Source organism: Vidua macroura, chromosome 3 (assembly GCF_024509145.1).
Source record: "Vidua macroura isolate BioBank_ID:100142 chromosome 3, ASM2450914v1, whole genome shotgun sequence".
NCBI lineage: Eukaryota > Metazoa > Chordata > Aves > Passeriformes > Viduidae > Vidua > Vidua macroura.
In genome coordinates this window covers 1,861,288-1,874,503 of record NC_071573.1, presented here as the reverse complement: position 1 = coordinate 1,874,503, position 13,216 = coordinate 1,861,288, and the positions used below count along the sequence as shown (strand labels likewise).

Genomic DNA, 13,216 nt, shown 5'->3' with positions numbered 1-13,216 from the left:
GAACACTTCTGTACTAATGCAATATGACAATGTTCTTATGTCTGCTATTTTCCATGCCATAATAGCAGTATTTGTTTCCACAAACATGCCATTACGTTCACTAATGTGGCTGCATTGAAAGACTGCCCGAGTAAAAACCAATGCAAACTTAGAGAAAGCAGATGATCTCTTATAGGTTTGTTTTGCTGTGCCAGAGTAATTTTCAACCCTCTTATAAAGAAACAAAAAAGAAGATGACTTCCCTGGGAGGATACCTTTCCCTACATAAGCTGCTGTTAAATATGGTCACTATGTTCATGATGTATTTTCTCATTGGACATGCATGCATTTGTAAGAGCAGCCATTAACTGTCCTTTTAGTCTCTTTATGATACCACTTGTAGGAAAAAGCACTGCTGCAAGCTCTACATTAATCAGTGTAACACTCCTGTCTATCACATCTAAAGAGTATTGGTGTCAGACCACATCAAAAGCAAAACATGATTAACCTGACAGCAACTTGGGGTCCAAGCTTGTCCTGCTTCCAAGACACTGCAGCACACTGAAAGTTCCCACCTCTGCCAACCTCTGCCACCATGAAGGCTTAGGGTCTAGAGGCACTTCATACTCGCTGGACTACTGAGATTTGCAACTTTTTTAGTTGCTGTTCCTGACTACACTTTTAAAACTATAGCCTTACATTTAGGTGACCCAGTTCTTTTTCTGTAGGGGTTTCCCTAAATCTCTCCTCCTCCCCTAGAAGACACACAGGGGACACTCTTGGACTAGGAAAGAAAACAATCTGCCTCACATGGTGTTTATTATGAGAGAACTTTAAAAAAAAAAAAATCTTCATTTCACTTTCCACATATTCACCTCCAATAATACACTGAAGGGCACAGGAGTAATAATTAACTGTTATCACAAAATTTAAAGAAGTATCTTGCACAGTGAAATGTATTATAACTTTTTCTATGAAACCATTTCTTTCATTATTTCCTCCACACTTCCTGTTTTGGAAATTTAAGACAGTTGTACTGTGAAACATTTGTACTGTAAAGCCCAGGAACAATGCACAGCAGATCTTCATACTCTATGGGACATGCATAGAAAGCATCAGCTCAAATGCAGCAAGGCAATTTGTGCACATTTATGCAAATTGCAGATGATACAAAGCTGGGAGGAGTGGTTGCTTGATCAGCCAGACGCGTTGCTGCCGTCCAGAGGGATGCTGACATGCTGGAGAAGTGCACTGACAAGAACCTCCCAAAAAATGCCAAATCCTGTACCTGGGGAGGAATAAACCCTCACATCAGGACGAGCTAGGGCTTGACCAGCTGGAAGGCAGCTTGGCAGAGAGGGATCTGAGCATCCTGATTGTCAGCAAGTTGCATGTGGGTCAGCAACGTGCTCTTGTGGCAAAAAAAATGCCCAACGCTGGTCGTCGGTGGTAAAATGTAGGATGGTTGAGAGATGAGAGAGATGGTGGCAAAATGTTGCAGAAAGGTTGAGAGATGTGATCCTGCCACTCTACTCAGCACTGCTGAGATGATTCTGGAGCACTGCCCCCACGTGCTGGGCTCCCCAGTGCAAGAACAACATGAGAGCACAGCAATAAACCTGTGCTTACCCAGCAAAGGGCCACAAAGGCCACCAAGGGCTCTCTCCTATGAAGAGAGGGTGAGGAAACAGGGGCTGCTCAGCCAGGAGAAGGGAAGGCTCAGCGGGGACCCATCAATGTTTTGAAATAATTGATGTATGTGAGGTAAAGACAGGTTTTTCTTAGTGGTGCCCAGTGACAGAACAAGAGGCAATAGGCACAAACAGAAATATATGAAATATCATTTAAACTTTAGGGAAATATTTGTATTGTGAGGGTGAATGAGCACTGTGACAGGTTTCCCAGAGTGGTTATGGAGCCTTCATCTTGAGGATGACCCAGACAACCTGTGCAATCTGACTCTGCTCTGAACAGAGGGGTTGGACAGCTCCCCTCTCACCTTGGCAAATTTATCACTGAAATTTCTGCTTAGATATGTCCCCTAAGAACTCGTGGAACAAAACAGAGGTGAGGTATGATGGGTTAAATCCTGCCTGAGAGTGAAACACCCACCCATCTGAACACCCAATCCCTCTTCTCTGACTGTTGTTTTGTTCCCTCCTCCTTCATCTGTCCAGCATTTTGGCAAGAATGGCACACTTTCTAACTGTGTTTTCATAGAGATACCATCACCTTGGGTGAGGCACTAAGTACTTCTAACTGCTTCTCTTGCTACCACTGACACTTATTTTTAAGTGGTCAATTACAGAATCACAGAATCACAGAATGATGAGGTTGGAAGAGACCTCTAAGATCATCAAGTCCAACCTATGCCCTAACACCTCAACTATACTATAGCACCAAGTGCCACGTCCAGTCTTTTTTTAAACACATCCAGAGATGGTGACTCCACCACCTCCCTGGGAAGACAATTCCAGTGCTTTATTATTCTTTCAGTGAAAAATTTTTTCCTAATATCTGACCTGTACCTTCCCTGACGTAGCTTGAGGCTGTGTCCTCTTGTTCTGTCAGTGCTGCCCGGTGGAAGAGACCGACCCCACCTGTCTGCACCTCCCTTCAGGGAGTTGTAGAGAGCAATGAGGTCACCTCTAAGCCTCCTTTTCTCCAGGCTCAACAACCCCAGCTCCTTCAAACGTTCCTCATAGGGCTTGTGTTCCAAGCCCCTCACCAGCCTCGTTGCCTCCTCTGGACACGCTCAAGCATCTCAATATCCTTCCTAAACTGAGGGGCCCAGAACTGGACGCAGCACTCAAGATGTGGTCTCACCAGTGCCAAGTACAGGGGAATTGTTGGGGTTTGAGTCTAAAAAAAAAAATAAAAAAATCTCTGTCTATGAGATTTTGACATCTTAAGCATTCCATTTTAAATAAAACAGTATATTCACATGGAAAGTGAGCCAAGGGCCTGCCTGAGTAGCAACACTGGGTTAAATCCGAGCTTCTCTCAAGCAGCGTTGCTCCACGCACAATCTGCAGTGGAAAGATGCTCAGGAAGGTGCCTACATCCTTCCTGAAGGGGATGCATTTTCAGCAACAAGCAGCTGCTATTCCAGACCTGTCTCTGGAAGGTTTCCTCACATGAAGGGAATTTGTCTTATTTCGGTGCCACAAAGTTTAGTCTGTGGCGTGCAGCCTGGGCCACTTTTCAAAAGCTGTAGTAACATTTCATCATTTCTCCTCCCGTTATGCTCTTCCCAGACACAGCAGAGAGCAGGCTCGGAGCATGCAGATGACACTGACAGCATCATTTTTCCTCCTTTCTGGCACATTTACCGCTACAAAAATTCTCTCTTGTTAGATGGGCTTTGCAGATTTTTTTTGGTATCTGAACTAATCTAAGGAGCCAAGACAAAGCAGAAAGCAAATGTATTATATTTTCTAGACTCTGCATTCCATTACAAAACATCCGTATTGAGGATAAATTTATATTTCATGCTTGAGATTGAAAAAAAAAACAGTTTAATTTTTTTGTTTTCTGGGAATAAAGCAAGTATTTTTAGCAACCAGCTTCTAAAAGGACTCCTTTACCATCATCAGACATGGCATATTGTGAAATATCTCAATTATGTGCAATTGTGTGTAGTCTATGATGTTACTGTATAAATGAGCACTCACAGGTAAATATCTTTCTTAAATAAGCTGATCAATTTGCCAAATTTATGCGTTACCTGACACTTGAAGAAATAATTAATAGAATATTCCAGGTCCACACAACAATTACTACTAAAAGTTATAAACTGAGTTTTTCCTTTGTTAGATGGTATATCTGCAACTTTCTATTCACAGGTTTTAGTTACTTCTGAAGCAGCTCAAAAGATCACAAAACAGAAATAACAACGTAAAAGCAAAACAGAAACATTTTTCTCTTGTAGTAGGTAGGGGGATGAAACTTTAAAAATGTATGTTTAGCAATATGACTAATCATGTACATTGCTGGGAAGTGCAAACTCATATACATAAAGTAAACCCAAACCTTTGCTCAAATCATTGAAAGTTTTTCTATTCCACATTTCATTTCTACCATGAGAGCGACTGCAGAGAAACAGGATGAGTCCCTTCATCCTTTCCCTAGTTTTCAAACTATGGAACTTTCATGGGAATAAATGATTAGCTTTTGCATACAGTTAATTTCCTAGCCCTGTGATAAACACAATTTGAGCCAAAAGCTTTTCAGATTATAACTGTTCTGCTGGTTTTGGGTTTGTCCAAGATGCCTTGCTGTAGAGTGGAGAACCAGAACAAGACAGAAAGATCCAGAATACTTGACTAGGCAGTTATACAACATTTCCTATTATCAGTCGTCTTTTTTTTTTTTCAGATAAATGTACACAAATAGAAAAAAATAATGCCTTAAAGAAATCCCATATTCTTATGGGTATAAAAATGTGCAACATTTGGGTATTACAAATGTGATAAATTAAAACCAAAAGTCAGCAGCTTACTTTTATCATTTACCGTGGAACATTATGGCTCTCCATTATTATTCCACCACCACTCCTGCATAATTCTATTTAGATCAATAAGGTTAGGTTGGAATAAAACTACATTATGAAGCTGGTGAATCAGGACCCTTATTTTTGACACATTTAAGCTTTTCCTGGAAGACCAGATGGTTGCTGCGTGTTATTCAGATGAAATCTAAAAGAACTCAAATACTCAGCATGCTTTTATTATTGGCATATTTAGTGTGTCACCTAAAGAAATCCACAAAGGGAGATAATAAGCCTTCTCAACTGTTTCACAGTAATTATAGCCCTTGTGATAGTGCTACATTAAGATAACAAAATATAAAACGTGTTTTCAATCAGGAAAAAAAAAAAACAAACATTTGAAATATTTATGCAGGAAAGGGACTGCATCAAGCAGGTTACCATCAGTATATTAGACTTAGAATCAAGTGCAACAAACCCAAGTTCTGCCTGTGTTTGATACTGCACATTGTACAAAATTTAAAAAGCACATTCTTTGTTCTTACCACAAGCCGTAGAGATTTTCACAGGGTTTACCAGTCCAGTTAGATATCGAATATTAAAACAACATAAAGCTTTAGGCACTTGCTTCAAACGTTGCCTCAGGTTTTCAGAGGGACATTTTTCCGTGTACTTACGGTCATTGCACAATGGTCCACTAAAGGAGGTCATGCTGCAGTCACAGCTGAATCCATCCCACTGCTGTAGGCACACGCCCTGGTTTGCACAGGAATCCTCTTGGCACGTTGTGCTGGGGCCTAATGAGAGCACACAAAAAAGGACTTGCACTTCGTCTCCCAGAGCAAGGTACTTCCCAGTGGGTCACATTGAGTAGTTGCCAACATCTCAAATCAAATGAGCAAAAAGAGTTACCAAGTCAAACGCACATGAACTCACTGGTTTTGGAGCAGCATGTAACATTAAAAGGGGGGGGGGGCTTGCTTTAGTTGTAAGATCACTATGTCAAACACATAAGAATGCACAAAACAGAAGCAGAATTATTCCAGGTAGAGTGGGAATGTTAACTTTGTTGTCAGTTATTTGTTAATCTCGTGTCAGACCTTTAACTGGCTAGACGTTGTCTAAAAACTTCATTATTTCTTCCTGTAAATATATTTCAAACAGCAAAGCCAGATGCCACGGGAATCAAAACTCTGGGATATGAAAGATTGGATAATGAAACAGAAAAATGAAACAAGTTCTAAGAAATAATAAAATGAAGCTATGCTATTACAATTATTTTAATCCCATGAATTATTTAAAATGATTTAGGTCTGAAATTCAGAGCAATTTGGGATTCTTTGGCTGGAATGTTGACAAGAACCAATTCACATGCTTTGGGGATCCCATGCAGGTTCCTTCTAAAAGGGGAAATGCAGAAAATCAGACTACTAATGAACTGGCATGCCAAAATGTGATATACACATAAAAAACCAAAGCTACTCTATTTCTAGAGAATCATAACTAGACTACTGAAATATAAAGAAATTTCAAAAAGGAATGATCAAAGCACTAAAGCAATCACTATACAAACATATTCAAGACTGAAAGCCTTTATGCAAGCAATGCTGGAAAATGAAGGTTCATTTAGCCCATTGTTTTAGAGGTGTGAAAGGCAAAATCAGCAACGAAATAACACACTTTAATTCTGAAATGTACAGAGCATTTATTACAGAAATCCAACTGTGCATTGGGGGTTTCAGTCTTGTTTAATACACACAGGGCTATCTACCTTGCAAATCAGCTTTCATCAATGCAACTTTGTCAGCAAAATAAAAAAAAAGCAAAATATAGTAAATGTTAGTAAGCAATATTGAAATGGCAGCAAACACAGAAAAAAACCATTCAGAATAAAGTGCATGCTGCTGTTAAAGAGAGAAAGAAATGCCATATAATGCAAACAAATTAATGCTAATAGCCATAAATCTTCAGGCAAGCCAAAATAAGAAAGCAGTAATTTGCCAGTATTTTACTAGAAATATAATGGTTAATTGAGCTGATGACATGTAATGGAGGAAAATTAAAAGTGTGGGGTTTTTTCTTCCTTGGATAGCTATGAATGCTTTAACAGAGTAAATGCATGGCTGAATCCTCACTAGCCCATTGTCATGTCCAGATACACTGAATTAAAGAATAATTAGCACCATCATCCTCTGTGGTCTGTCTTTTTCTAGGCCTTTCTCTGTGGCTGGTGAATGAAGACTGAAATACAGACTGTGAACCACAGTTTACTATGAGCTCTCACACACATTTCACACTAACTCCTGACACTACAAGGAAAATTTTGGTTCTGGGATTATAAAATCATCCCAAATTGTTTTGGAGGAGGCACATCAATATCTGTCTGAAATTCCAACAGCCAGTCATTGATGGTAAAATAGCAAAGCTGCTCCAAAAATTACATAAATAAATTAAAAATCACACCCCAGAGAGAAGTCCTCATAACTTCTTTTCCATTAGACCTTCAAGTATCTCAGTGTGGGATTTTCTTTTGATTCGCTGGTATTTAAAAAAAATCCATACCAATAAGATTTAAGTCAGCTCCATGGCCTCTTCCTTTAAATGAGACAGAGCTCAATCTCTAAAGCAGGGCCTGAAGAGTCATCAAAGTCACTGAGAGGGAGGGCAGGGTACATTGCATCCCTGTCTTGGCAAAATTATTACTTCTATTTTCTCCCATTAGGAGGATAATACTACTACTACTAGTAGTAGTAGCAATAATAATAATAATAATAATAATAATAATAATAATAATAATAATAATAAAAAATACCACCACCACCTATAGCTGACTGCAGCAGGCAGACATTAGTGATTTCCTTTTTCTTTGGGGTTCTGAGCATAGAAGTTGAAACATTTGGGCATTACATCACCCTTTCTTGAGCAGAGGATTATAATGACAGAATCCCGCAGCTGACAAGACACAAATTTTTCTCACCAGATTCTGCTACTCGGAAACTTTACAAAGCTGAAGTGAAAATATCTGTAGGTGTTTAAATGTTATATATTCATGGATTTATTTACACTTTAGTTATGCAATGTTGAATTTCCTCATCTTTGCAAAAGTAGAGCAGAAGTCACAAGGATTTGAAAGTACATAAACTACAGGACCCTGTAGGCACATTAGCAAGTGCATGTGAAAACACACATTTAGAAAAAAAATATAGATACAATCTCACTAAAAAAGTTAGGGTTTTTTTTTTTTTGGTATTAAATTGATTCTTAGCACTCTTGGCTTATCTATATTAGTCATTATTCTAAAATTGCCATCACGACTAGCTTGCATATAAGCATTGCATATAAGCATTTCTTTTAGCAAAAGTAGGATTATTTTTCCCCAAAGAACAGAAAATGACTGTTTAATGTTGGTAAACACTATGATATTTACCCTGACAAGTTAATATTTTCCTATATTTATTTATATTGAAGTAATAAGGTAGTTAGTAAAAATACTGCAACACACCCTTATCTAGCACTTTTTCCTTTTTCATATTCAATTTTTAAATATTCTAATTTATTCAGCCTTCACTGCAGACTTTTTAATTGTCTGAGTTTGTGATCTCCTTTACATATGTCCTATGTGAGGGCTTACATGCAATATATATATCACATTAAACATTATAAACTGACACATATACGTTTTACAATATATTATTAAAACAAATATCTTACCATCAAGAATCTTCAAGTGTGTTAATATTGTGATTTTTTTCACAGAGTTCATATAATACACAAATTATATTTTATATGCACATATGCATGGTGCCTTTTTCTTATAACTATATAAAAACTGTGGTTTTATCATACTTTACTTTAAGTGGGAAAAGGAAATAAAATTAATTTGACTGGAGGAAAATTCTGTTGACACAGCCTGGCTTTGGGGTTTGCCATTAAGAATTCAAAGAGCCAGCTAGCATATTTATCTTTCTAGCTGTTAGCTTCTATCTGTTCTAGTCATTGAAAATTTGTCAAGAAGGTGGATTCTGCCAAGTGGAAATTATGTTTCATGTTCAATGACAGAGATATCTCTCTGCCTGTGGTTGAAGCTTCAAAAGGCAAACCTTCCAACTTGCCACAGCAATCCCATGGGTGCTTTTGCTCAAAATGTTTAATGCACTTATGACCGTCAAATTATTGAGAAAAATAAATATTTTAAGTACAAAATCTAACAGATAAAATTAATTAGAAGTACATTGTGGCTTCAGAGTTTGACAGTTTGACAAAAGAGAGAAAAAGATTTGTTGGGGTGCTTTTTTCCCCCCCTGATATGCACCTGAAAGTTGGTGAATCCAGTCCCATAAATCTGAAAAACAACAAATCCAAGTGCCTCACTTCTCAGGACAGATTTTCCAGAACCTGATGCCTTAACACTGGGCATAAACCAGCTGTCTTTGGGAGTGGTGGTGACCAACACTTCTGAAATTACTTCTGCTGCTGTGTCCTGAGCTCTCTGGACCTGAGTCTTGGGCGACCTCCAGGGCTTGCACATCCCATGGCAGGGTGAGATCGGTGCAGAACTCTCTCTCTGTAAGGATGGACACAGTCCTGGCTGGACACAGCAGCAGAGGTAGGAGCAGCTTGAGGCATGCAAGGGTTTTCTAGGAGGCACCTGAATTCACAAGTGACCTAAATCATCTTTTAGGTGGCAGAACACTTTTTTGGAAATCTGAATCAATGGTCTGCGAACAAAAGATTGACAGATGGGTCAGACATGAGGACTGGAAGTAAACAAGTGAGATGGAAGAGATAACTTGCAAGGTTAAGCAGAAAGGTTGGAAGGGGATATTTCATTCTGTGTTGTTAAAGATTTCCTTCTGCAGGCAGAAGACTTTTGAGGAGACATTTTCCTGGGAGCCAGGCAGCACATCTGGTTTGACCAGTTTGTTGTGTCAGGTGATTTTGGTGTTGGAAAAAACTCACTCTCTAGGGTGACAAGAGCTTTATGGCCTTTATTAAATTGTTGGTAGCTTTATAAAATCCGCTGATAGCTGAAGTTGTGCCAGTGGTTTAAAAGGTGAACTCACACACCAGGCCTGTGGCAATATTTCTTTGAAGTACAGAAAATTCGTTTAGGAAATTACACAATTTCAAAAGAAGCTATGAAATGCATAATGGAATTAAGACATACTTTGACTCTCTGGAAGGATGGTGCAGGGATGGAATTGCTAAAACCATTCAGAAAGCAGAATCTAATTTTCCAAACTCAGTGGCGAGCTAATACATATTTTTGCACTCCTGAAAGACATATGCAAAATTCCCATCTTCTATTTTTCTGTAGCTTTAGTGTCTGTTTCTGTGTACTAACAATAGAACTTACATTGCTAACTTAAAGTAGGAGGTAAAGAACAAAAATGTTCCACCTGTCCAAATGCACTGTAAGCACAAAAAAGAGGAGACGACTTTATCCACCAGGAAGATTTATCTCGTAAAACTTGAGAAACCCCCAACTCTCCTTGGATTTTTACAATATCAATTTGCATACTTAACAAACTTGATATCAAAGTCATTAAGATTCCAACTTGAAATAGATTTTATAATGTCATTTACACATTTTTTTCTGTCCAGAGAAGAATGGCACTTGAGAGGAGGGAGAACATATAAAATTGAACATAAACACAAAATCCAGAATTATGTGAATAAATTAGATATGCGGGGACAGAAAATGTATTCAAATTATTCCATAAACCATAGTAAAAATAACGTGGGATCAAATGACAGCAGGAAAAATAGCTAGAGATTGACACTCCTGAATCAGAAATACACTTCTTCTAATTCTGTCCTCACTTAAATTTCATGATATACCAGATGAGTCAATAAGGACATAATATTGTGAGATAAAACATATTTATCTGTTACTGATTTCAGATAGAAAGGTTCCTATCAATGCTAATCTGAGGGATGAGTAAAAATACAGAAGATAGAAGATTGGTATTAAAAAGTTTCAAAAATTAGCCTTGAATTAACCAACTCAAAATGTCTGCTTTAAAATTGGAATTACTTAGCTAATGTCTCAACATTAACTAATGCCTGCGTGTTATGAAGATATAAAGAACTTCATTGAAGCTAATTGTTACTGTTGTTATCATTAATTAAAATACATCAGTAGTAAACAAAACACATGAAAAAAAAATCTTGCTACTGGGAAGTAGGGAACCTACATTTAACATTCTGGAGTTAACTCGTGTTCTCAGATTAATCTCTGTGCTTTAGGGCAGGCATATGCCTGTCTCCATAACACTAAAAAACACAGCCTTTATGTAAGAAGGGGTGAAGCAAGATCAATTAGAAGCAGGTAAAATATAGTCTCTTGATATATGGAGTGTAAATATCAAAAAAACCCTGCAGGATTGGCACAGTACTTTCAATATGATATATATATATATATATATATATGTATATAAAAAAACAAAATGTATATATGTATATTAAAAAAAAAAACAAAAAAAAACAACAAAACCAGCATATTTAATACCTTCACATCCTCTTTCTATTTGGCCATTGCAGAAGAGAGCATCTGAGATGAGGTCAGGGAGCCGTCCGTTCAAGTCAACTGATGCAAGGCAGCCTTGGAATCCCTCCTTTGCATGCACCAGCTTGGGCAAGGATTTAAACATTTCTTTGGCCACTCCTCCAATATACAAATCACCTGGTGAGGAGAAATAAATATTAGATGCAAAAAAAACCCACTTGATCTTCTGGCCTTTTTGTGCTGAATAACAGATAACGTCCAAAAAGTACCCTTTGAAATAAGTGTACAAGAAAGCAAACACTGATAACACGTAAGGTACTACAGCATTGCAGGACTGTATTTCTTCAAATGTAAATGTAGACTTCAAATTTGTATGGCTGATTTCTTAGAAGTACTTGGGCATGCTTTCCATGTGTCAGCTCACGTGTTCAGGAAACATGCAGCTATTGCATGCTGCACCTACTGCAGAGAGGAGGATTAAATCACAGAATCCCCATCTAGAAACTCATCTAGCACTGGCACAATAGTTCATCTTTTTGTTCAAATAATTGCTATGTAGTTTGTTCATATAACTGTTCAATATTCAGGGAGGCTGGCCACAGACCATGCCAGTGGTGGACACAGCACAGTGAGATAAAAGGCAACAAGATCCACCTGAAGTCCATGTATCCAGAATCATCCACTCAGAAGCACACCAAGAAATAAAAGATTGAGGGATACATGAAAGGAGAAACTTAGAGCTACCACTGTTAAACAGAAAAATGACCAACTATCCCCACAGAAACTCATGTGGGAGCAAAGGGAGTTTGATGCCTTTAAAACAGCAATAGGAACACTGAGCAAATGGAATTTTGCCGCAGAAAATGATTCTAATGGCAGACACAAACAGCTTGCTCTGATGAACCCCAGGCAACTTACTCAGGACTGAAAACCAGGGATTTTCTCCCTTCAAGTAATTCCTAGCTCTGTGATAGACTTACTTTGAAAGTACACAACTATAACTTTCCTCTCCAACAGTGAGGGGAGGATGATTTTCGTTTTAAACCAATTCAGGCTCTACATTTATTTCATGTGTTGGGTGTGTCTGGCAGACAGAAAAGTCACCTTTCGATCCAACATAACCATAAGAACCTCCCTAAGTGTGCCTCAAGTGTCAACCTGCAGGTTTAACCAGGTGCTTTCCATACCTGCTGCTGAGGACATTCTGCAGAAAAGAGCCTGGCTGCTGCTTGGCCAGAGAAGGGAGGCAGGCACAGCACAGTCTCTGTTTAGGCATTAAATGCTCATTGGATTTATTTTTTTGGATTTGGATTTATTTTTTATTTTAATTGGATTTATTTTTTTGCCAGCACAAATTTTCAGCAGTTTATCTGAATATATACATTCTAATCTACATTGTGCTTTCCAGAACAACCCTCAGTCTGGATGAATTTGGAGCCTAGGCCACAAGACCCGCTGCTCTAGTGCCAAAGAGTGTTTCTGCATGACCTCAAATGCAAAATTGCTGCTTTCCTAAGTGTTTGCTAAGCTTTGCAGGCAGGTTTTACAGTGACAGAATGTACAGTTGCCACCACCCCATGTGGCTAGTTTTAATCTCCCTCTGGTGTAAATCACAGGTACACCTTTTACTGCTTCTCCTGGCATAATTCTTGTTTGAAAAGGAATGCAATTTAGTGCTGTTTGCAATGGTTTACAGTTTGCCTGCAAGGAAATAACCTGAAACAAATAAATGTCTGTAAGACTGAGAAAAATCTTTAGTCATTACGTATCATCCCTAAAATTCAACTGGATTTGAATGAGTGAAATAGAGAGGAAATGGAACATGCTTAGGAAAATGCTCATTAACATATAGAATTTATAAGCAAACCAACTAAAAGTCTTTGCAACCTTTGCAGCATCCTACATTAAGACACCTCAAACTTTATCCATTATATATAGATAATTTGGAAAAGAAGATCTTGCTTTCCTCTAGAGTGAGGTACAATGTAAATCTAATAAATCTGAGGTAAAATGTAAAACATAACAGATTAAAATATGGTAATCCATCTGTTCCCATAAATGGGATCTAATTCATTCACAGCAGAAAGAGTCCTGCATTTTTCCATCTGCTGAACTGAAAACAAAGTTAAAACACTTGTGTCATGATAAAGGTTCTTCATCATTTTCTCAGACAGAACATCTAGAAAGCAAAGCCTTTCCAGGTTTCCTGAAGATTTGTGCCTTCAGTCACTGCCAGCTCA

The 13,216-nt window shown here is 38.2% G+C and overlaps 1 protein-coding gene across 19 annotated transcripts in view; it reads right to left on the bottom strand.

Annotated features, from left to right (window-relative positions):
* The window catches only part of NRXN1 (neurexin 1), a 673,407-nt gene that overhangs the window by 333,951 nt on the left and 326,240 nt on the right, over positions 1–13,216 (bottom strand). For 18 of the 19 annotated variants that reach the window (XM_053972550.1, XM_053972536.1, XM_053972532.1 and 15 more), the window contains 2 exons: positions 10,980–11,153; positions 5,146–5,265 (listed from right to left, as the gene is read on the bottom strand). In XM_053972550.1, the coding sequence (XP_053828525.1) occupies positions 5,146–5,265; positions 10,980–11,153 (294 nt within the window). Of the gene's footprint in view, positions 1–5,145; positions 5,266–6,239; positions 6,267–10,979; positions 11,154–13,216 lie in introns of all 19 variants that reach the window. The other variant, XM_053972537.1, reaches the window with a different exon arrangement.